The sequence below is a fragment of the Magallana gigas genome, chromosome 10 (assembly GCF_963853765.1).
Source record: "Magallana gigas chromosome 10, xbMagGiga1.1, whole genome shotgun sequence".
In the NCBI taxonomy this organism is placed as follows: domain Eukaryota; kingdom Metazoa; phylum Mollusca; class Bivalvia; order Ostreida; family Ostreidae; genus Magallana; species Magallana gigas.
This window is the reverse complement of record NC_088862.1, coordinates 14,352,134-14,378,943: the sequence shown is the minus strand read 5'-3', so window position 1 is coordinate 14,378,943 and position 26,810 is coordinate 14,352,134. Positions and strand designations below refer to the sequence as shown.

The 26,810-nt window shown below is 32.8% G+C and overlaps 1 protein-coding gene across 1 annotated transcript in view; it reads left to right on the top strand.

Moving 5' to 3' along the window:
- LOC105339500 (PDF receptor) overlaps positions 1–24,247 on the top strand; it is a 32,920-nt gene extending 8,673 nt beyond the window's left edge. Inside the window, exons 2-12 of the mRNA XM_034461931.2 lie at positions 11,744–11,852; positions 12,415–12,525; positions 15,432–15,577; positions 15,783–16,049; positions 16,283–16,439; positions 17,845–17,905; positions 19,049–19,118; positions 20,985–21,076; positions 22,883–23,063; positions 23,352–23,480; positions 23,946–24,247. Of these exons, the coding sequence (XP_034317822.1) occupies positions 11,744–11,852; positions 12,415–12,525; positions 15,432–15,577; positions 15,783–16,049; positions 16,283–16,439; positions 17,845–17,905; positions 19,049–19,118; positions 20,985–21,076; positions 22,883–23,063; positions 23,352–23,480; positions 23,946–24,029 (1,407 nt within the window). The 3' untranslated portion in view covers positions 24,030–24,247. The remainder of the gene's footprint in view (positions 1–11,743; positions 11,853–12,414; positions 12,526–15,431; positions 15,578–15,782; positions 16,050–16,282; positions 16,440–17,844; positions 17,906–19,048; positions 19,119–20,984; positions 21,077–22,882; positions 23,064–23,351; positions 23,481–23,945) is intronic.
- The last annotated feature ends 2,563 nt before the right edge of the window (positions 24,248–26,810 follow it).

Sequence of the window (26,810 nt, the reverse complement as noted above, 5' to 3'; positions counted from 1 at the left end):
AGATATTAGTTGGCAAAAAAGCTAATAAATTGACCATTTCGGACTTTTTCGACACAAGAATGTTGATAAAACCCCATATGAATCATGTTAAGTATTATTCAAAGATATGATAAATTAATCAAACTATGTATCAGTGATAGAAATATTTCTTGAAAATTTATGGATCCAAGCAATATTGAACTCTCGTCTCGTTCAACCAAACGCTCGGCTATCTCCGTTAATCTCCGACAAGTAAGAGAGACTCTCTGCTTGTTGGAGATTTACGGAGACAGCCTAGCGTCGAGGTGAACGAGGGTATTTGAACTCTGGCGTAAGAATACATACAACTACAAAAAATATCTTAATTGTTCGTACCATTTAAAATCTGACTATTTTCAAGGTATTTATAAATATGTTTCCTTGAAGAACAATGCTATAGCATACATTATTTCGGATTTATCAATTATTCTCAAGAACTAATTTTTGTCAGCGGCGATGATTTGTGCTTTGGTCCAAACACTGTTTCATTTTCGGTTTGTCAGAGTAACTGCAGAGGAGAGTTGATTAAAATCAACTCCCAAAAATGACACAACTTTTGACAAGACAACACTTTTTTATAATAATAAAGTGAAACAGAAAAGAAAATTCACTTGTACAGTCGAAAAAAAAACGATTGAAGCTTGGCGGAATAGTACCATTTCTGTTGAAGTCGCAGAGCGGTTGGAAATTTGTAAAGCTGAGTAAGAGTCTACATAAGCATTCTCAGGGGAAACTCTATCTCAGAATCACATTGAAGAATGAAGGGCATAATGATTTTCCTACGACATTATAGATGAAAGGAATTTTAACTTCATTTTACGGAAGAAAACGGACGGAGAAGCACAAGCAGTTTTAGACAGTGTGATATTGCGCGTTTGCAATTTTGATCGAGGCTTGTTTTACGAGTCAGAAATGAATTTGAACTGATTTTAACTTCTTTGACAAATTGCGATTGTAATCTTTAAGAACGCCTCGTTACGATGTCGATTCATAAACATTATTCTGTTTACAGGCCTATCTTTAATACATGAATTATTTATGCCCGCCAATTAATGTTACATTTTGTAAGACAAAAAATGAATAAAACTTCGTATAACAAAATTTACAGATACGTTTTCTTATAAATCCCTAAATGAAGTTTTCATTAAGATATTTAGTAGGTGCCATTGTGTGTTTCAGCAAAAGTCGTTAGTTTGATTAGTACATAGAAAAAGTAGTGACTGAGATTATTCATCCGCTATTTTGACCTCTTGACCTATAATGATGGTATGAAAGAATAACAGCGGATTGCGCAAACAGTGTTATATAAGGGAAACTATTTACAAGTGTAAATATTGTTATTTAAAATCCTAGTACAAGTTTTCTAAAAACATAAAGAGTACATGTAATATTTGTTTTTGTATATGTATGTGTTTTATTTAAATGTCATGTCTCAAAACCAATTCGTCAGTGCGGACGTTATACATAGAAAAAAAACCTGGATTGGTCGTGGCATCATATGATAAATTCATCAAAGTTCATTGACAAGGAAACATATCCTCAACAATTAATGGTCATTTTGGCAGAGTTCCAGGGTAATTGATAATGGTAATCAAGTGATTTATTACGGGGTTCAATGAACTTGTGGTGCTTGTCATATCTACTTTGCGTTTTATTATTTTTGAATGCTGTCATGTACAAATATAGATCTATGGAGAGAAAAAAGTACTGGTATATAACAAAAATCACGTCTTGCATTTAAATCAAGGAAGAAATGATTTTTTTTTTTTGCACCTTTGTATTATAATTGGAAATGTGATCTGAATTGTGAATTTTATTTACAAGTGAACATATTTTTACGAAATGCAATACTGTAAATTATGATCAGTCTATACCAAAAAAGCAATCAACGGGTATATCCACCATTCGGTGAAAGACCTTTTGTTAACATTGAGTTTTTTCCTTCTATATCAAATTTAGGTAAATTTTTGTTATAAGGTTTATAAAAAACATTCAGTGCAACAGGTATTCAAAAGTTTTATGATTGATTAGCAAAAAAAAGTTCGGGTCATTTTAGACTATAATTATTTCCTTTAAAATGAGATTTTGAGTGTTGTATCAAGAACTTGAAAAATACTCAAATTGTGTTGCAAAAATACCGCGTATTTTGTTTTGATTTTTTTTTAAATCATACCTTAAAACTGAAGGTTCTAATTATTAATTTGTCGCCTATTCATCCTCCTTAAATGACCCTTTACCTTTTAAAAACATGTCAGCACCTTAATTGAAATCCTTGTTATTTGAGGGTTAAAATGATCATCAACTCATGTAATTATACATGTAACAGTTTTATGTAACAGTGTTTAAAATTTTAAAAATTAACAGCTATAAATTTCGAACGACATGTCATAAGTTTTAAAGACCTCAGATTACCTGAGATTTAAGTGTCGTTCATTACACAACATTTCATGAAGGTCAAAGGTCAATGTCACATTGACAATTCAAATTAAATACTAAAAAAATAAGGATTTTTTTCCCCTTGAACTGCCATCATTATAATTATGAAATGAAATTAAAAAAAATTTAAAACTTTTCGAAACTAATCCATCTATATAAACCAAATTTGATGTGTTTCATTAAACCTAACATAACATATAAAATTCTACATTTTTATCAAAATATGCTTTTGAAAGTGTTACGATATTTCTAAAGCTCTGCTAAATTATATCCAGGTGACTGTTAAGGCCCATGGGCATCTTATCGTCAGGAATGTTTAAGATCGTGTCTCTGAATATTCCATTATGGATGTATTTCTATTACGTTATGTATGCAAGATGAATACTTCTTTGAAAAAAAACCCCAGACATATAGTGTCCTTGTTACAGGAAGTAAAGAGTTTTTTAGTTTATCTGATGAGCTGTAAGGGGTCGCCGGTGTATTGGCTTGAATAACTGCTAGTATTAATTGGTGAGATAGAATTATGTGTTTCCGATATTCCTGGGCAATAGAATGGACAATGAAGACGCATGACAATGACAAGATACTGAATACTCTAATAAATGAATAACAGCGTAGAGAAAGTACGAAAAAGAAGATAGGCAGTCAGCAAAACACATTTCAAATTTATCTCAGACTTTGAGATTTGATTTTATCTTACCCATAAACTATATATAAAAACATAATGAAACAATACTGTGGTTTCATTAATATTCAAAAGTATCAATTTTCGTGGATAAAGTGAAAGTTTCAAGGATAATATTATGTAAATTCGTGGCCAATGACCCAATCAATACAAAATGTTAATAGAAGTTGCATTTCAATGAACATTTAATTTCGTGGATCAACTCAAAAACGAAATCCACGAAAATTGATATTCAACGAATATTGATGAAACCACAGTATTTCATATGTTTTAACACGAAAATTTGTCCGTTCCATTATGGCTTCTATAGAACTCTTCTTCTCAATGAGATAATCTTAGTCTAAACAAAAATGGACACTTTGTATCATTCTGGTATAAAGGTATCAAGCATTATGGGGAAATTTGGATGAAAGTTGTCACTTTATGATCTGAACATAGCTGAATCATGCGTTTGAAAGTGGGTTTTATTTTTTAGTTTTAATGGTTGCCTGTATTTTTCATACACGGAAAAATACTGGGTTAAATTATATATATGTCATGATTCGGCTGCCTTATCGATTCGGGGCTATACATTATGCTATTCCCATTGTATATCTTGAGAAATGAGGTAGTAAATACTCAGTTTGTGCAAATGCAATAATAATATCACATTTCTATGTACTTTGTGTGCAAACTATATAATAAATGAGTAAGTACTACTGGCCGTATGCCTCATATGAAACCAACTGAGATCAACCGAATTCGATCACAAGAATATCATGTCACATATATTAAAAAAAATCATATGAAAAAAGGAAGAGAATATATCCTTAACCACGCTATCACGATTTTAGTTTGCAATTGAATAATTTTTCAAATTTCAATAAGATACATTTTGTATGTAATTTTTGTTTTTGACATTAAGCAGTAGGCCATTCTGTATTCCCGAGAGCTCTCATACCTTGTAATTCCAAGTGTCTTCCAGACGCTAATGTTTTTTCCCCTTTGAGAATCTTTATAGCTGTCAATAGTCAGGCATTATATTGTTCTTTAACAGCCTTCTTTGTTATAATTCTTGATGAATGAAAATGTAAAACGATTTTGACGATGAAATGCACAATATTGAGTAATAAGGACAAGTTCAAATATTGATAAAAATAGTAATTCTTTATTAAAAATATACTGAAGGTTGGCGAATAATCATGATGGCTTTAATTCATCCATGTTCGCGATTTATCATTTTTTCCGCAAAATTAATTGAATACTATCATTAGTTTGTAAAAACGTTTCAAAGCTATTACTTTGATCATCGCAGCCACAGGCCAAGCCCATTTGACTTTAATGTCTTTTAAAAAAGTCAAAACGGGATTGGTCCCCGTGATTGCAGCATGAAATTAAAACCATTACGATTGGTATTTTTTAGAAATCTTAAAATTTTAACACCGAAGAACTTAAAAGACCTACAGTATTTGATATATCGATTTGTTAAGACCTCTGATTTTCATTAATTGGTTAAAATGAGTATCCTTATTATATATACTAGTATATAGCATTATGCTTCAATAAAATCGGAGCTTTCGAAAGCCATGGTTCTATTTTATCTGTTTTTTATCATCATAATTATATCATAATCAATAAGTAATCGATTAACATGTGTCCTATTATTTCCGATGATATATCAAGAAATTTTTTATCACTTCTTGACTACAATGAAATATCAGACCAAGTCATAAGTGTATGGAAAAAAATATTAGTTTGGAATCAACTTTTTTTTACGTTCTGTTTGTCTTTAGTTTGCTGGGTTTTTTCTCTGTTCGTCTCTTGTTCTATTTTGGTGGGATTTCAAATAGGCTTTGCCTTAAATTTGGATGAATATCAATTTCAGCTCAAAATAATTTCCATTGATGTGAATAATTTTTAACGATTATTAAAAAAAACATTCATAAATTCATGATCATAATGTAACAAACTTTAATTTGTTGGGCTGCGGTTTTTTTCTCTCCAGAGTTTTCGTTCATTAAAAACTAATTTCCGGATTGTGTCTTTTTATAAGGCAGGGATTAAAAGATGATGCTGCAAGCACTTTATAAATAATCTAAATGATCTCTCATTATCATATCTTGTGACCAATTCACATCTAATTCATTAAAGTCCGCGTGCTTTAATCTTCTATAACCAAGCTGAGTAAGATTTGCAGCGCCTACGTTTTTCACAGAAAAAATGGAATTTTTTCAATTTTTGAATTGGATTTTTTAGAACTATTTAAACAAGACCTTGGACATTCGGTTGGATGTAGCTATCTATTTCTTGCGTCAAAACAAGTAAAAAATGACACTGGCTTCAAGTGAAATATACACAGTTTAAAAGCCAGACAAATTGTGTCGATTTCAAACAGCCATGGCTGCGTAGCTGCGATGAAATAGACAGGCCTACGTCACATTGCAGTTTGACTCAAGAAGTCCAAGCTCTTGTTAAAATGGTTCTATCATTTTCTTGACAAACTTCCTAAACTACTTGCCTTAAGTTTAACGTATTCTGAACTCGATATGAATGTAATATTCTTGATGTGACATTTACAAACACATTTACCGGCAATCAATCATTTTGTAAAAACACATAGTTGCAAGATAAAATAAATTTGCTTAAAAGTATAGAAAAAAATGTGTTACATGTCATAATTGTGGCACTTTTAGATATATGTATAGTATAGACTGTAACAATCAAATAATTACCAGCCTTCTCGATTCATCTTATTATCAAAGTTTTCTTTCAAAAGATGACATTCTGACAAAATAATCATATCTCGGTCACTTTTTTGGATAATCGTTTTTCTGGGTTACTTGGAATTATCAGATAAACGTTGTTACGGTATTTAAAAAAAAACAAAAAACTATGTCATCGGAAAGGCTACGGTCGCAGATATCACATGGTTTATAAGGAGGTCTCCTACAAGTTTTGGTACACAATCGGAGGTTTCCAGCTAATCGCTCCCCGGCGTGTCTTCCGTGTTTCCGATTTGTTTTACGTTGTAAATCTCCATCATTAGGATTCATCCCGGCGGTGTAGAGACCTACTGCCATTAGAATAATAGTACAATAATATGATTGAACAAAACAAAAACTCGCCATGTCCCCAAAGGAGATAATTGCAAGGCTAAGGGACAATTCTATCAACAGGCTGTTGTTTTGTTTGGCGACTAGGACCGCAGATTTTTTTCCGTTTTAAATACAACTGTGGAATAAACAATGTAAAATGGCGGTCCGTAGCGGCAGACATCTATACATCACAGGCGTAATTGATTGCAGAGGTTCCTTCCGAGGGTGCCTGCTAATTGATGTACTTATAAGCAAGGATTCGCGGAGTTTTAGTGCCCCATTGAATGTTTTTTGTTAATTGAACGCATGCATTTACTAGGGTTGTTCGATATGTAATATGTTTTTGTATTCGATTCAATATTTAATTGAACTTTGCATTCCTTCGAAATATCCAACACATTATTTCAATCTCTGAATCCATTTCTGAAATGAGTCAAGCTACGTTGATTAAGGTAGACCTCTAAGGGACTGACTGATGGCGGAGCCAAGGTCTTGTGGCGACTTCAGTTGCAACGATGACCAGATAAGAACTTTTTAGCTTTTGCAAAAGTTGAATCAAGAAGGCTAGATCTGGAGAGTATTGTGGGTGTGACAGGACAGTAATTTCTCCGAATTCAACAACTGCCTTAAAAACTGCTTTACAGGCTCAGATGTATGTGATGGAGCATTAATTTGAAATAAAAAGACATGCCTATATGTAAATCCTGACACAGGAACTTCCGAAGTCGTTTATGATGATATTTGTTGAGCTTTTTTAGTACAGGTTATACCAACCTGTAAAACGTTTGCCAATCGACATCGGGATTTGTACGGCTATACATGTACATATACCGTCATATGAAAAGAATATGCAATAAAGATCCTTCTTTGAGTTATGATTCATTTGGCAACTACAGTCATTCTACTCTGTTTACGTACATGTACATGTATGTAGTTATAGCCATGACATTTTGTTTCGAAATGTGCTTACCAGTTTGAAATAGTGAAATGTTTTGTCATCAGTAACAATATTTGCAAAATGTGTTCGGTTGAATTTAGGAAACATTTTTAACCATTGCGTTGCGAATTGTACTCACTACCGGGTTTTTTTTTTTTTTTGTTTTTTTTTTGGTCATCTGTCAATATAACGATCCCTGACGGACTTTGTGCCACCTTCGAACTGTCTCATAAAATAACCTTATCAGACCCATAAACTTTTCCAATTCAGTTTAAATCTGCATTTATTAAGCCATTACCGAATGACCAGGCTTGACCGAGTTTGGTGCGAACCTTTATATAAGCTCTATTTTTTATAAAAATTCTCAACCCGTTTCCCAACCATTTTTACAAAGGTGGTCAGCGAAATGCCAATAAGTTTAAAACTGTTTGGAGCTGAAGGCTCGTGTTTATACCTATTAAAAGACATTGATTAGCTCTATTCAAGGTTATCATCGTCCAAGAAATCGTGCAAAGCGTTATCGCGCTGTCAAGTACACATTAATATCAAAAAACCGTCGTATATAGGAAATGACATGTAAGCGTCCCATTTTATATTTGTTATATGTATGTGCACATGTAATTTATTTTTTCTGTGATGATTTTTGTTTCATAAAAACGATCTACATATGCATATGCTAATATACTCCTTCAGTTTTCTGTGAATGTGTTTTGTACATTTGGTTACAGTAGTTTGGCTTTCACCATGCGCAGATCTAGAATGGAAGAGGGATCTGGACCCTCTTGACAAATTAAAAATATGATCTTTAATTTACGTAGCGAAATCAACGAAAATAGATAAACATCTGACACCCCCCTCCCCCGCAAACATGGGTATTCCTCTATAACCCCAACCCCCCCCCCCCCTTTCCATGAAAAAAATGTTGATCCTCGCACGCGCATGTTTGGGGGGTTGTTAATTTTTTTGTGGGGAGAGAGAGATTTTCTTTTAAGGGTTGAAGGCCTTTTATTTAAATTCAATTATTTTGCTTCTTTTTCCTTTTTCTTTGAGAAATGGCTTTTCTATATTTTTATGATACGAAGCACATAAAGCAACAAGTTAATTATATTTGATATAAAGAGATATATTTTCTATTAAAACACAAGTAATTTATGGAATCTTTTCATGTGACCGTCAATAATGAAATGGAAGTACATGTACATTGACACAATCACAAAGGATATCTGATACAAGAGATGTATATCTGGCGCAAAAAAGTATTTAATTTTTTTTATTGATGCATGTTAGAATGAAATTTCATAACTACACTCCAATACGCAGCAATTGAAATACGTTTATTGATTCATGTACTAAATGTTTTATATATATTTGTGTGTAACTTAAGAGACTTTAAAGCAAACTAAACAAAATTATTTTATATATATTTTAGCATGATAACATTATAAATGGATTTTTTTGTCGATAAGATTAAAAATAATTACGTATTATTATCGTTTAAATCAAAAAGTATACTGTATGTATAGACGTTTAAAACGTTTTCCTCTGTCCCTATCATCGCAAGCCAAGGATTTACGATGGGGAACAGACCCTTGGCTAGTGCAGCAATCCTAACTACTCGGCCATTTCCGCTTATTATCAACGGAAACGGCCGAGTAGTTACGATTGCCTAGCGAAGATGCTCCGTCCCTTGAATAAGAATTATCTTGGCTGCATAATTGTTACCGTTAATCATATAAGGTATACTATTTATGTATATATGCGATTAGTATTACACACTGCAAGCGTAAGGTTATTATTATCATTAAAGTCTTTCGGGATTTGCCAGTTAGAGATTACGATAAAATCAGGGGTGGTGGTCATTTTTTGTTATCCGCCTTCGTGAAGGGGATAAACGGTCGGAAATATACACAGGAATGGGCGTTGTCTGAACAACATCTATAAAAAAAAAAAAGTACGACTATACTGTTCTTGGCCATTGATTTTCATTGATGATTATTGCTGCATGATAAGATACTTTCAGTAAGTCAGATGTAATGAAATATTAGAGTATGTTATGGCATTACGGCAATCCTCTGTTTTACCGTAATAATCGATGTACTAGTAGTATTGTGAATGAAAAATATATACATGTATATTGTACTCTGGTTAACGAGTGCAAAAAAACGGGGGTTTTTTTCTTGTAATGTGCAGCACTTGCATATATTATATTTTCAAATTTCTTAAGTTCTTGTAAAAATTAATTAAATAGCTTGATAAAGAAAATGAATTTAAAATGAACATAACAAAAAATTGAACTATGAATTTGGTTTAGAAATGTACACTGTATATATTTTCTTCGGAAAATTTTAATGTCAGCTAGAAAACAAATATTTTTACAAAAAACCGACCGATTTTGATTATTACTTACCTTATGACTGAGCTGAATATTGATCAGACACAAAAGAAAGTCAGAAAGAATCGATGGAAATGGATGCTAGGGATTTATAGAACAAGGAATTGTATTTTTCATTTCATTAAAATTTATTTTACAATTCTACATTCTGCATTGTCTTTATAGATTAGTTTAAAAGGCCTTCGTTAAACTACAAACAAACGAGGGTCAATCAACGAAATTCGTATACTAATGGAAAGAGCTGATATACATATAGGCTATTTTGCCTGCTGTTTAGTCCATATTCACTGTATATATTAAGAATAATATACTTCTCGAACTACATTGTATTAAGAATTGTTATTCTCTCGGGGAAATTTGAGGAAGCCCTATTCAAACTCTCTAATCAATATGCCTATGGATGGTTTGTACATGTAAATTACTATGCGAAGTTTCAATACAATAGGGATACTAATATTACGGGTCAACTGTTTGGACTCAGTTATGATGACCCTCCCCCTTCTTTTCTCAACCCCCCCCCCCACCCCACCCCGGGGGCAATATTGAATAGTTGAAAAGTTATCGTCCAAAAAAGATCTACGGAAAAGACACATGATCAATAGAATTGTTTTTTATTTTCAATATCTATCTTATTCAGTTTGTTCGTTTTGCTAAATTTACATTGTTTATATTATTGTATGTCCACCGGAAGTAATTGCTTATAATCTTATTTCTTTCTTTATTTCTCATTGTTCACTGTTTTAAGACTTTTCTGTGGTGGAAAATTATGCCGGTGCTTAGATGGCATTTTAGCAGCGTTCAAGATGCAGTTTCGGAAAAATCCTTAAATACCAATTGCAAATGATAGACCATTTTCTAGAGAGTATAAAACCACTTTTGTTTTTAGTGTGTTTCACCTGACAGGTGAGATATTTACCTTTAAAAATTAAAATTCCATAAGACAATGATTCTCCTAAAGGAAATAGTAACAATCCTAACAAAGGATTTTCTAAAATTATTAATGGAATAATATTTCCTATAGGAAAAAGCTGTTACCTGTAGGAATTTGATTCAGACAGGTACAGGTAATTTTTCTACAGGAAATTAAAATTTCAATATCGTAATATTGTTTTTCCTATAAGAAAAATTATTTTCCTGAAGGGTATCAGTTTTGAAAGGTAAATATCTCACCTGACAGGTAACAAAGGTGGTTGTTAACTCTTTAAGCTTTAAGCATCTGATTTATTAGATGGAATATTTGAATTTTCGATATATGCAGACTAAAATGGTGCAGAAATGCCACCTTTGCACTGGCTTAATTATCCAGCACAGTGTTTTTGCATTGTCTCAATTCCAGATATTAACCAATCACTGACATTGTTTTAAATTTTCCAATATTTTGATTATATAAGTCGCTCGCCTTTGTGTTATATATATTTTTCTTAGTTTATTTAATTTTGATTATAACCATTCGATTGCATTTGTTTTTATTTTGTATGAATATTTTTAGACTTTGATAAATCAAACTCTTGTTTTTGTTTCAAATCTCCCTCAGACTATAACCAATCACTCGTCGTTCTTAAATCTTCCTCAGACTTTGATAAACCCTGCAGTCATTCGCTATTGCTGTTCTTTCGGATTTGTCTTCGGTGTTGATGCCCGAATCTCTCGCGTTGCTTGAAATCTGGCTCAAAATTATTAATCCAATCACATGCTGTTCTAGACATAACAAAATGGAAGGTCAAATTGTGCCTTCGTTCCTTTAAACCTGTCTCTGTTTTTTTATTAACCAATCATCTTCCGCTGTATAGCCATAGATGTTGTTTAACCAATCAATCATCGTTGCCTTTGATTTTCTTCAGTCGTTATTTGACCAATCAGTGGTTGTTTTAATAATACAATTATTCGTCCTGCGTTAGAATCTATCAATTAAGGTGGATATCTACGCCAAATAAGTATAGGAGATTTTTGTTGCATGCATTTGTTACTAATAATAGACACAATATTCAACAATAATAGACAATACTCTATTTTTTAGAGAATTTTTAAAATATCAGTCTGCTTCTAGATAACTCCTTATATTTCGATGACCGAATAATCAGTGTTGTGTCAAACCAATCGTTCCAGATTTTTAAACTCCTTATAAACAAGATGTTGCAATAATATTACTAGTTGTAGTTTAAAGAACTTCATATGTTCAAATTTTGATCGACTTGTTTCAGATGACAAATCACTCACTGTTGTTTGAAAACGGACTGAGAGATCCCTGGAAGTACATCTCAGACGTAGATTGTACACACACCATGGAATCGGAAGTGAACACCAAAGAAGGTCTGTAACAACTCGGCGGATTGGTCAAAATTTAAATCGCACTTATTATATTATTTTCCAGATGCTTTGTTTATCTTTGTACATGTACAGTTAGTTTAGTCATTAACACTCAACTTTCAGGCACGTAGCATCGTTTTTGAAAGTGTGTGTGTGTGTGTGGGGGGGGGGGGGCAGGCTCATCCAAAAAATGTTGACAAGCAAACCCCCCCCCCCCCCCCGCCCCCCCCCCCCCCCCCTGATGCTACGTGCCTGACTTTTCATACAATGAAAACTGGTTTATTATTCATTTTTTACAAGAGTTAAGCCATTAGTTTAATCTTTATATTGATATGTTTAAAAGACATAATATTGAAAAAAAAATTGAATTCTAGTATTGCATATGTTTTTGCATGTCTTGAATACGTTTTTATTCTGAAGTTAACTAGTCTCTTAACGAATAAAAATTTAAGTTGAATAAATTTTAATTTTTACTTTTAAATTATTAACTTTTAAATTTTTTTTATGCCTTTAAAAAAATGATGACAGTGTTCCTGTTTTACGTCTTTTCTCTGTTACGTTGCAGTGTCTAATTGGTGCAGTTCAACATGGGATACCATTCTGTGTTGGCCCCCTGTCCCGGCCGGACAGACGGTGTTCATGGCGTGCCCTCCTTACCCTGGCCTGGACCCCCACAGTGAGACTCACTCTCTCTCTCTCTCTCTCTCTCTCTCTCTCTCTCTCTCTCTCTCTCTCTCTCTCTCTCTCTCTCTCTCTCTCTCTCTCTGCAGATTGACGAGCCTATATAACGTGGTTATAAATTGCTCTTAAATTTTGAAACACTGTCTCACTAAAGTGAGCTTTTCTGATCACATTTTGTGTCTCGTCTGTCCGTCCGTCCGTCCGTTTGTAAACGTTTCACATTTTCAACATTTTCTCAAAAACTACCATGCAAATTTGATCTAAACTTGGCACAAAGCACCATTTGGCCCAAGAATTATTGATTTTATTAGAAATGTTAAAAAAAATCTTCTTGTTAAGAACCATTGGGCCAGGAAAGTTGAAACTTTTGAAAAACTTTTAAAAAGCATCCTCAGTCAGTGTAGATTCAAAGTTGTGAAAATCATGACCCTAGGGGCAGGATGCATGGGGCCACTATTTTAGGGGGGGGGGGAGCGAAATTTTACATAGGAATTTATATAGCATAAATATTTAAAAATCTTCTTCTCAGAAACTAATCAGCCAGGAAAGCTGAAAAATGTGTGAATCATAGTCACAGTTGGGAAAATCTTAACCCCGGGTCACAATGAGGGGATTTGGTCGAATTTTTACATGGGGATATATAGAGTAAATCTTCGCAGCATTGTTAAGGCGTCCCGATGCTAAAATACGGCTGGAAAACGATATTATTTGATTCATGGCAAAAATAATTTTACCGGGAGTATTTCTTTAAATCTATGTTACATTTATTGACATCGATGTCAAACATTATATTTGATGCATTTTTGTGACGTCATATGTACTTCGTAATCACGTGACAGGCGAATCCTAATATTGCAAATGATCTAGTTAAAACGCATCGGCGCAGGTGATTAATGACATTAAATCATACATATTTTTAAGAAAAATCCTTTGTTAAGTCATAAACTTTGAAGTTCTTGCTTGGGAAAGAAATAGATATTTCGTTTATAGAAGATATTGTTGAAACATTCCACAAAATCATCAAAATAATGCACATTTTTACTAATCAAAAGCGATTTACAAAAAATTGGGGTAAATCCATAGGTTTCCGCAGCACGATTCACAGTGGTACTTATTTTCTCTACCAATTTTACGTAAAATATTCTAAAATTGTGTTGATATTTCACCTGCGCCAAGCTGGTTTTACATGCATTAAAATTTCTTCATTCAGTTGTTTACACGTAGCAGGGAGAGTCTCCAAACCACTAGTTTATAAATAGTCTTTTACTTAAAACGAAGCTTGAAAACTGCCGATTATTTGATACTGGTTTTTAATATGAATGAAATCTGTACGTCTAGAATTAACTGCAGCATCTATATAAAGGAAACATGCGGTATTATACTGGTTTGATATAATTCACTTTTAACGTTAAGATACATTCCCTGAGAACTATCGACAGGAATGCAGATCGTGACGTCAAAGTTAATTATGACGTCATATCATATGAAGTACAGACAAGTGACTTTCTACATATCGCATCGGGAAGCCTTAACATGCCCGCGTTTTAAAAGATTTCTTCTCATAAACTAATCAGCCAGGTGAGTCTTTGAAATTGTTTAGACTTTAATCCCTGGACGATTCTTGGGCCTTACAAGGGGTTCAAAGTTTGATGTAGGTTTTTATTCCATATATCAACAATTACTTATGATCTTTTTGAGAACTGCAATGCTCAACATGTGATATGACTATTAAATCATCCTGTTAGGACTAATGAAAGTCAACATAAAAAAATCCAGGGGGAAACTGGATTCTATTTATACAGGATTTACACGTATTATACTATATAATACTATATTGTCCAGATAGTTATATCATGACTCCATTAAGCTTATTTTATCATACCTATTGTTCCTCAGGTGAGCGACGTGGCCCAAGGGCCTCTTGTTTTTGTTTTTTTTCAAATCATCTGAAAAATAATTGATAATAAGAGATAACATAAGAAGTATGTAAGTCAAAAGGGCGAAAAATATGCAATTCAGTGGGGAAATATGATTTTAAAACATGAATAAATATGAATAAAAGCCCGAGGCGAACTCGAACACGTGACCTGTGTTTCACAAGCCCGATGCTTTAACCACAGAGTGGGCTAAGATGTGAGGTACCTTAACCGTTTTGCAGAGCAAGGATAAGTCTAATATAAAAATTTCAGAGCAAAACCTCATTAGATTGTCTAGAGAAAGAAATATTCAAAATCTTGAATACTAATAAAACCTTTAATGCATACAAAATTCTCATTAAAGCCCGAAAAGGTTTCATTAGTCTTGTGTTCGTTAGTGTTTCTGGAGCTGTAAAACTTAATTCCTGTACCAGTTTGGTTTTAATATCAAGGTTTTTTTTCAATTTGGTATGATCACGACTGACATCATATTTATAGCCATAATTAAAATTTGCGCGATGAAAACGCTTTTGAATTCTTTATGAGCAAGACTAATTTGATTCCATTGAATCGGTTTTGGAACGTATTGATATTTCCAGCAGGAAATAAAATTTGGTCAACGAGGTGGTTAACGGTAAAATTATGGCTAAATCAAATAGGGCAACATATTGGTCAATTGGTTTATTACCCCATTCCATTAGTTGTAATGATGTTCGAAAAAGAGTATTGATTCATATATTGATATATTAAATGTTCACATAATTTCAAAAAACTAAGGTCAACAAAATTTGTCAAAATTACATAGCTTGACACCAGGTATTTTAACAGAAATAGTTACTTACAATGTACCTTGGTGAGTTATCATCTCCTTCCTAAGGGTTTTAAGTTCGATGAACCTTTATGAAAAATTAAGAATTATTAAAATGTGGAACCCGAAGCAATTCTAAAATTTCATTATGATAATAGATGTATTGTCTTACAATAGAAATGGCCTACCGACGCTGTGGTGAGAATTCTCTGTGGGAGGGGCCTCAGCCCCTGGGGTACTCAAACTACACCGACTGTTATACCCCAGAGTCAAGGAGACTCATGGCCAAGTTCTACGGCAATAAGTCGGCCGAAGATAGAGAGGTATAGTACCCGATTAATCGATTGATTGATTGATTTATAAATTATTTGACTGATTATTTGGATTGACCGTGTCAATAAAAGTTAACGAAAGTGGAGCGAAGCACTGTGCATTTACTTTAAATTGAAAAGAAAACTTGACATAAAATTGCAATTAAATATCAATAATTTTTTAGAATTGTATTTTGAAAAAAAAATCCCTTTACAGCTGATGAAGAAAATTGTGGTTGGAACCCGTACTATGGAAATCATAGGTCTGTGTGTATCCCTCGTTTCGTGTGTGACGTCACTATTCATATTTTGTTACTTCCGGACTTTACGATGTCATAGAACTCGGATCCATCGGAACCTCTTGTTGGCTATCATTGTCCAAGTGATCATCCGTCTAGTCCTGTACATTGACCAATACATTGCCCGGGAAAGACAATCACATTACCTAGCGGCAACCGGAAGTTACATTGCAATATTTCATACGGTACATTGTTTTCCTTGGGGTCATTTCAAAAGTCAAAATTATTTGCTTCAATGTCTTTTTCGATTCGTCTTTCTCCCCATTGGTAATTATCAGTGTTCGTGCCTCGGATTTGTTTTAATGGATAACAAAGGCCTAGATCTGATCAAAATGCAATAAAAAAAACCTTAAAATCCGCTTTTAGAATGACCGTGCTTTAAAATGCATATACATGTACATCTTATTTCCTCTTGTAGCCAACATTTTGTGAGACGATATACACACTATTGGAGTACACGGAGTCCGTACAATTCATGTGGATGTTAGTGGAGGGAATCCATTTACACAACATCATCGCTGTCTCGTTTTTCTCAGGGAAACCCAACTATATCTTCTACTATATGTTAGGATGGGGTAAGACTAGTTCCACTGTGTGCAATCTTACCGATACATTGAAAATACACTTGGTCTTACGGTTTGCTAATGATACAAGCATTTAATATTTTTTTAACGTAAAGAATGTATGGTTACAACTGACAATTGCAATGTGTACATAAAGTTCATCTTACATGTACGTTATGCAGTTGTTAAACAGTTATTACAATAAGGCGAGGTGGTCAGGGTCTATTGAAGAGGGTTGGATGGTTGTGGTAATTTTTAGAATAATATATATCTAACAAGATGAGCTTTGAATGAAGATATGAGAGAAACATCCAAATTTTAAGGTATTCAATGTATAACGACCACATTTTGTACCTTATAAATGAATGCTCCGATATTCTTAATCATAATATCATTTTGAAGGTGTTATCAAATAAAAATACTCCACCAAAGGAATTTTTAATATTGTGATTATGATGTAACTAATTACACCCTGAATTTTGCATTGCAGTCTATGGGCAACATATGTTTTATTTAGATATTGTAAAAAGTAACTTGAAATTCGTTAAACTCTCTTGGTTAATACAAGCATAAACTTTTTTTTTTGAAATATCAAATAAAATGATTCATTTACCGCAGATATGTTGACGAAATTAAAATTTTCTGTTTTTTTCATCAAGGGGAGATAACTCTTTAAAAAAATTTTAAGTGCGAAATGATCAGCTCCTTATATGATGTCTGACATGTGAATTTGGTTCATTTCACTTTCATAGTTATCTAGCAATACATATTTATCTAGTTTAGAACGATTCTAAATCGTTCAATATCCCTTCATTATACATTAAATACCTTAATCTAACGCGGCATTTGATTGGATAGAAAAATTTAGTTAGTAAAACGGACTCAATTTGTACAGCAAATTACAGAAAATTAAAATATAAGGAATGAACTCAATATCTACCAACGTCATACTCGTATAACCTGGGTTGGAGCAATTTACGCTTTTTTTTAATTCGCTTCGCGGATTATAAAGCGTAAATTGCCCCAACCCAGGTTATACTCGTATAACTTGGGTAGATATTGAGTTCATTTCTTAAATATGTGGAATTTTTCTATATACCGGTATAATAGTTTATATCTATAAATCAAATAATTAAAAAACATAAGTAGATTTGACCACCCAACCTCCTTAACGTATTTTCTATTTTACAACAACCAAGAAATATGTGTATATATACATGAACGTGTAGTATGATGATTTTAACTATTGTAGTTATATATAAGAGTTAACAGAATCTAAGTTCAAGCAGGTGAAGATTTTGTACTCAACTATGGCGTCATAGCAATAAATATATAACTGCGTGAGCAAATTGAATCATGATCTGTGTCATGTCTGCAATTAATGAGACCATTGGATTTCTTTTTTTTTATACTTCAGGTGCTCCGATTCCCTTCACAATAGCATGGGTAGTTACAATGCTGGACTTGTATCAAAACAGGTGTGTGAAAAGAAGTAGGTAGATATTTACACACGAAACTTACACATTCTGACGTCCGGAGTCTGCTATCTGATGTTAATGACCCAAAGTCCGGAAAACTGATATACACACGCATGCCAGTTGTCACCATATTGGCTGGGGATAAAATAGATCCGCAAAACTTACAAGATCACGTGATATGGTGTCGATCATGGTCTGCGATGACGTATATAGTGTCAAACGCTTAACGGAATCGGATCATAGGAAGTGTCACATTAACCTTGATTTCTTGCTGTTAAAATGATATCGTTTATTTAAAGAACATATATTAAACAGGATATCAATTCATGCTTACATTTTGCTTGCCTCATAGAGTTGCTAATATTACGCGTATTGGTTTAATAAATCTTTGCTTTATCAACGGGAATTTTATTACACTTTTTGTTGGGATTACTCTCAGTACATCCCTTTGCATGAAAATATATATGATTTTGTGATTTCCAGAAATATTTCAATAAAAAAATTTTGATACAAAATAAAACCAAATCCAAAAAAAATATAACTAAAGTGAAAATTTTTCCTTGTTTAATAAAGAATGGGACACTTTCAATTATGATTTGCTCTGATAAACAATACATAAATTCATTGCTCTATACATTTATTTTTTTCTACAAAAATCATAATTATTATTAGTTTATCTAATTCGTTGGACGAAAAGTGATCATTTTAACGCATTTTATGGCTCGAAAAAAATTCATTTCTCAAGGACTATGAATGATAAAAGTCAGTTATAAAACAACAGTTTTAAAAGTCTTTCCAGTATAATTTTTTCTTTTGGTTTGTTTTTGGTTTGTTTTTTAATCTGTGTATCTTATTGTTTGCATTTAATGGTTGCATGTGACGTCAGGGAGATCGCCATTTTATTATTCAATTAATGTCCCCCTTTTTTAAAGATTTTAAATGAAATACAACCTCACAAAGAAGGCATGTGGATCAAATTGAAATGTTCAGTAAAAGTTAATTATTAATAACGTTTACTCTAGGGACCCATTTAATACAGTACCCTTTTCATGTCCTTTGAAAATGATTTCATATCAAATAGGTTCTACTGTATTTCCTTTAGATTTTGAAATTCTTAAATGGTTCACTTGTTTTTTCTTACAGCTGTTGGTTTCCATACTACTTTTTAAAGCAATATTGGATCATAGAAGCGCCAAGAGTAGCAGTTATTGGTGTGAGTACCAGTTTATACTGACTAAATACTGTAAACCAACCATTAATTAGCGATGACATTATTTCGCGATTTTAATGGACACAAACTGGTTCGCGATGACTAGTTTTCGCGAGTAAGCCTTATTATATTAAGACCTGTGTTGTTATAACAATCATACGACAAGGGCTGGTTCGCGGCGAGAAATATTCGCGACGACAATGCTATCGCGAATCTCGCGAAAATATCTCGCTCACAAATAAAAGTTGGTTTACAGTACTAAGATAGCATTTGCGAACTTTGTTCGAAATGTAATTTGTTTTGTTGCATAGCGCGTTAACGCATTGCGCGATTTCTTTGAATATGAGACTATTGAATAGCTCTATTAAATACCTTTCATATTACATGAACACGGTCTTTAGCTCCATACATAGTTTTAACTTAGTCATTCAATAATGACAGTCAATGACCTCCGATGTAGTAATGGTTTGGAAACGGTTGAGAATATTGAAGAAATAAGAGCTTATATAAGTTCGCAGTAAACTCGGTCATTCGGTATGAATGAAGATTTTTACTAAATGGGGGGGGGGGGTGTTATGGGTCTGATAAGCTATCTTATAAGACAGTTCGTGCCCAGAAAAAGAAAGAATCTCTGACTGGACAGAGTCCGTCAAAGATGCAACAAAATACCGGTATGGCCGACCTGTTACTGTAACAAGCAACGCAAATATCTTAAAAGTTATGCATATAATTGAAAATGATGGCAGATACACGATTCGATGTTGGCATGTCGCTGTCATGGGTGCATTTCATTTTGAAGCGGATTTTGAAAATACGAACGATTTCTGCCAGATTAATACCGATATACATGTATTGACAGATGACCAAACACGGGTACAAGCACAAACCGCTAAACAATTGCTACATATTTTTCTACAATTCAATCGAAGACAACTACTAGCAAATATTGACACTGGTGACGAAACAGGGGTTCACTATTTTGAATCAATAAGAAAAATTGGAAACAAAGAATGGCTAGGTGAACACGATAGAAGGCCTAAAGTTGCCAAAAGAACCATAAGCACAAAAGTTCATTTCACTTTTTCGGTCTAATGCTTTTGAGATATTGTAAAAAAAAAACAAAAAACCCACACACATTACATATCGAACACTCCTTGTGGGTGTTAGAACAAAGGGACAACAGTTGTGAAGAATATTTACTATCATCAATGGCCAACAATTTTATCGAAAACAGCACTGGCAGATTGGATTGAACATTTCGAATGGAGCAAAAAATGTATTATTTTTGGTTGAAATATTAAAGGGGCATGGTCACGATTTTGATCAAAAATTATTTTCCCGATTTTAATGTTTACAGTGCTTCTGTGAGGCATTTTTAATAGTCAATATAAATTTGAGTGTCATTCGTTGAGTTAAAAGCGAGTTACAGAGCTTACAATTCTTTGCAATGTAAACAAAGCGTTTGTTTGCATTTTGAACGTTGAAGTGAACATTTCAGTTTTAGACCGAAAATGAATGTGGTAAACATTCAGATCTGTTTATTCATGCTTGAGTTGAATAAGAAGATGGAAAAATCAGCTTAAAAAAGAATTTTTACCGGTATAATGAACTAATGTAAACAAAAGCAGGGCACGAGCCTTGTTTACATGACAAAGAATTGTGAGTCCTGTATCTTCCTTATAACTCTACTACTGACTCTCCAATTTCATTTGGTCATTGGGAAATGTATTCCTAAAGCATTGTACATAATAAAAACAGAATTTGCCCAAAATTGTGACCATGCCCCTTTAAATAGCTATTAATTGACTTTCTTTAAAGTTGTGTTTTCCTCAGAGTTTTGATATAAGGACGATATTGAATATTTTGTAGGTTAATTTATTTTTCCTTCTGAACATCATTCGAGTTCTCGTCCATAAGCTGAGAAAGACTCGCACATTGGAACCCCAGGTGACGAAAGTCAGGTAAACCTGTTTCATTTTTGACACAGGACAATTGACAGACTACACAATTCATGCAATGTATTTTTTTTTCCAAATGTTGGGGTTTTTTTAAGTATGCTTTATTTTACATAAATGATATTATTATACCTCAATATGATCATTCTATGTAACGCGTTATCTGATTGGTCTAGAAAGTAATGTGACAGGGCAAACAAATATAATGTCTCTATAGGGAAATAAATATCATATTCCACCTAATATGAAATCTCGGTATTTTTCATTCCAAATATATATATAAAAAAAAGCCGATATTAGCATATTATAATAGACAAATATGATTAAATCAAATGTATTTAATTAATATAAATATTTAAGTAATAATCATATTAATCCTAATTCTTTTTATATATGACAAACACCAATATAAGTATTCTATAATTCCAATGTATAAAAGAAAAGAAAGAAAATATCATAGAAAATCAAACAATTACGTACGACGTTATTGCTTTCGAAAAGTAAAAAAAAAATTATGTACTATAATAGACATATTTAGTATAATCAAATGTTGTTCAGTATAATAAAAAGTTTACTTTATAAATGTTTGGGAAAAATTACCCCCCCCCCCCCCCGAAAAATCAAATTTGCCTCGGACGAAGCCCTCGGTAAATATGATTTTTCTTGAGGGAATAAATCTTGAAGTTCATATTTCCCTGGTCATCATGCAATAAATGTATACAGTTATAATGTAAATAATGTTATTACATGTATAGAAGTATATGCAAGTTATGGCAACGCACATTAAAAAAATATTATACAACACTTTAAAAGTTCTTCTTAAGTGCATTAATTTTAAACCATATCATTTTTTTTTTTTTGGAAATACTGAAGTGAGCTAAATTTGGGACAAAGCGCACTTTTTAAACAAACAAATGATTTAATTTACATTGTAATCAAATTAGCATTTTTCTTGGTATATATATAGACATTTGACATACTTTGATGTTTAAAACAAAGATTCTAGACTCTGTTTTTATATATAGTTACAATGTAGTAGACATCAGAATGAACCATTCATGCAAATTTATGACCTGTGTCTTACTTTATGTTTTGACTTGAAGGGTGTATATCATGACATACATGTATCTAGAAGATAACCATTCCTTTCCTTTACACGGATATCAAATGTATTTACATATTAACTTCATTGCATTGTGTTAAACTACGTCTTGTTCAAAACAATTGAGTTAACGTAAGAGAGATTAAAAAAGGGATAAGCGTTGATGTAAATCTATCACAATATTATATTTTTGGGAAAATATGACACAACAGGTAATTCTACGGGCCAAGGTATGATGCATAAATACTTTTGTTTTAGTAATCTTGAGCCATTGGAGTCCAATTTAAAATAGAATACTATAGATATAGAAGAATGCTAGTAAATATGTAGATAGAGACGGGAAAACGCTGACAGAAGCTGTATTGAAGTTGAATTGAATTTCAGTGATATATGAAACATAGTGATAAGTCTATCATGAAATGCTCATTGAAGTTCACTGTCATAAAGTTCCAATATGATATAATTCATTGATTTTTTTTCAACAGTCGATTGCATTGTCTTGGCGTATTTTTCAACTTTCGTGTCAGAAATATGGTCGAAATTATCGCATTTTGCATGTATCTCATAATTTTACTTTTAAAAACTTGGCTACATGACCATTTTTTGCAGCTCAAGCAGTAAAAGTTGTGTTAAACAGAACTTCTTTATAATAAAAAGAGAACATCGCTTTTTAATGTTTTGTGCACATAATATTGTACTTTGTATTTCAGAAAAGCCGTGAAGGCCGCCATTGTTTTGCTGCCACTGCTGGGCATCACGAACATCGTAAACCTGATCGATCCCCCCGCGGAGAGCGTGGTCCAGTTCGGACTCTGGTCCTACTCCACCTACTTCCTGGTTTCCTTCCAGGGATTCTTTATCTCACTGCTGTACTGCTATCTCAACGGAGAGGTCAGAATTATCTCTGTCACGTATTTATTACATGTAATCAGTCATTTTATCTTCATCTCACGGCTGTACTGCTATCTCAACGGAGAGGTCAGAATTATCTCTGTCACGTATTTCTTATGCATGAAAGCTGTCACTTTGTCTTCATCTCACTGCTGTACTGCTATCTCATCGGAGAGATCAGAACCTAGCTATACTGTCAATTACTGTGGTATCACCAATTTTCGTTGACCAACAATTTTCGTTGATTTTGAAATTGTTATTTATAGTTATGCATTCTGGCATTGACAGGTACAGGCTGCTTTGAAGAAACACTGGACCAACTACCAAGAGAGTAAATCCTGCTCCAGTCTCCAGAACATGAAGAACCGACGGTCGTGCTCCATGGTCACCAGTACGTTTGACCTTGCCTTGAACCAGGTAATTAGTGTATTAATTAATAAGAGGCTTCCTAATTGTCAACAATCGGAACATCATTCGGCCTTTGATATTTGACAGGGGGCAGAATTGACGAAAATCATTTTGGTTTTTAATTGCGTAGATTTAGGGATATGCACTGATATGCACGTAAATTTACTGAAAACCTCGAGAAAATTTATGAAATAAGATCGATGGTTGATTGTCCTTCACTGGACCATGTATCAATGGCGTGTTTGTTTTTTCTTCAGATGAAGCCAAATATTAAATCACTGAGAAGTTAAATAATCTCAAATAAAAGAATAAAAGCTGGATAATATTAGAGTAATCCATAAGAACTAATATCTTTTATCGATAATTTGTACATATTATATATAGATAAAGTGTTTACGTGCTGACAAATGTGTTTTGAAAGATTATTTTTTTAGTATGTTAATAATCTTCTATCCATTGTTTTTTTGTCTTCAGCGGATTCATAGCCAGTTTAACAAGAAAAGTCCTTTGATAAAAATGAAATCCTGCAGTAGTTCATACACAGAGTCTATTCTCTAAAGAACCGGAAGTAGAACAAGGGTACTTCCGGGTACATGATCTGTATCCGGGTGCTTTTATGGCCTGAAGAGGGGAAGAACAGATATGACAAAGATTTATTTTGATACATTTTTAAAATAGCAGCATGTAAATAAATTTAATTTTGTACTTTTCGTGAGTTCCCTTCATGAAATTTCTTAGCATTGGCTTCTTTTACTTCCAGTATAAGTATATATTGACTTATTCTTGTGAATATTGTTGTTCAACTTTTTCCATTTATAAAGATTTTGAATAAAAATCTATATTTCTTGTTTGTTTTTCTTTTTACATATATTTTTTAAACATAGGTGAAAGTGAAAGATTATTTGAAATTAAAAGCACAACGTTGCATATAAAATGAATCAAATTACAGTTTACCTACAAGGTACCATATGACACAAAATCCTCTATACGTGTAAGTATGCATATAATTCTTTTCTTTACGTTTGACTTTGCCACAAGGTCTGTAAATAGAAGAAATAAATTCTCGGTGATTTTTCTACCGTATGGGAGCTGGATGGTCATGGCCATTTGTAGACTATTTAATCTCCTTAAAATTTTGGTCAAGTTCTATTTTTATGTTTTTATTATTTACAATGCTTTAGAAATACATCTCTAATAATCAAATAAAATTTGAGAGTCATTCGTAGAGTAATACCGGTAAGCAAGATACAGGGCTCACAAGTCTTTGTCAAGTAAACAAGGCTCGTGCCCTGTTTTTGTTTACATAGATTCAATATACTATTAAAGAATCTTTTTCCAGCTTATTTGTCTATATTTTTATTTATTTTAAGCATAGATAAACAGTTCCTATAATTTAAAACATTCGTTTTATGTTTAAAACTGAAATTTTAACTTCAACGTTCAAATTGTAAACAAACGCTTTGTTTACACAGCGAAGAATTTCAAGCCCTTAACTCGCTTATAACTCAACAAATGACACTCAAATTTCGGTCGCCTATTAAAAATGCCTTAAGTTTCTGCAGCATTGTAAATATTAAAATCGGAAAAATAATTTTTGACCAAATTCGTGACCCCTTTAAGGCGAAAATCTCGGTAAAAAAGATAAACATGTAATCGTTTATGACTAAAATCTTAAGGTAGATTTGATGAATGTGTATTTTTTTAAGCATCTAGAATCCTTAAAGTCTTATTTAATGCTCCTCAAAACGTCATAAATATTAGGTCCTTAATACTCCTCATAGCGTCTTACATTAATACTCCTCAAAGCGTCATACATTGTAGGTCCTTAATACTCCTCAAAGCGTCATTCATTGTAGGTCCTTAGTCCGCTCTGAGATGTCCGTCTCACAACCAAGTGGGAGGCCCCTGGCGTTGATATGTTGGTTTGTCGAAAGATTTTTCCATTTCATGGACTATTATATATGGAGAAAGGTCATAGAAAAATGATTTTTCTTTTCGACAAACAAAGAGAGACAACTTTTGAATGACGTCTATCAAGTTATACTAGGGTTGTGAATGTTGTCGTGGCCATTTTTATTGTTTTGACCTCCTATAGAAGAAGAGCTCTGTATAAAGATGTAGGGAAATATTAAACATTAAAACCTGAAAATGGATTTTCTTTAATCAGAAGATAATATTGTAATGTATAGCTTAAAATATCATATCTAAAAGTTTCAATGTATAGATCTGATGGTTAAGGTGGAATAACACATCGTCACAAAATGGCTGACCTTTGATCGGAACAATATTTCGTTTCATTAAAAGAATTTTTTTGATGGCAACATGTAACTTACTCCAAAGCCGAGTGGATAAGGACTCGGTATTGTGATCCGTATATCCCGAGTTCGAATCCCGCAAGGGCGTTTTGTTGTTACTTACTAAACTTAATTTTTTTAGATAATCATTTTTTATCCCAAACTGCAATTTGATCGCTTATTTGACATATGTTTAGTTTATTTATCATTATATCTTTCATAATAAAAAAATTACTGTAAATATGAGTGATTTTTCCAGGTGTGTTATTCCACCTTAAGTTGGTCATCCAGCCTCCTTAAGAAAGTCTCGTAAAACAAACTACATGATCATTATGTATTTATTAACAACAGTATTTAAGAAGTCAACGTAAGCTTATGCAGTATTAAACGCAATCATGGTTACGGCACCAGTTAATCTGGGTGACTGCGTCCGATTCATCTTCGCTAGCGAAGATGCGTCCGATTAAAATAGACACTTGCAAAAGGTTCACAAACGATTCACAAAAAAGTTGTAGCAATAAGCAACTTTTTCAAATCTATTTTTAACAATGAAAATGTGCATCGTGATTATATCGTCTTAAATTTAATGCATATTTTCATTTTTCTTTGGGACATGTGTGATATTTCAAAAAACTTTTGATTATGTAAAGGCAATTTTCCCTATTTATGATATAAATTCTGTAATTATCTAAATTAAATGCTTTAAAATCGCTTATTTAAAGAATTTCATAGAACGTACCATGAATTATTTCTTACAGAAAAAAACATATGAATATTATATCGAGGTGAAGTACTCCCCTTCAGCATCCGAATTTTTACTTCACTAAGTAAGTACAAGTCATGTGGATAATAAAACATTTACATAAACTTAAGCAGTAACGCTAAAACACATGTTTATAATAGCATGCATTTTCTAGATATTTTTCTCTATTTTTCAGAATTAAAACTTCAAAGAGATTAAAAAAAAAATTACCAAAAACTTCAATTTTTATAATTTTTATAATTATTACTTTAATCTCGTAATTATTCTGATTTTTTTTCTAAG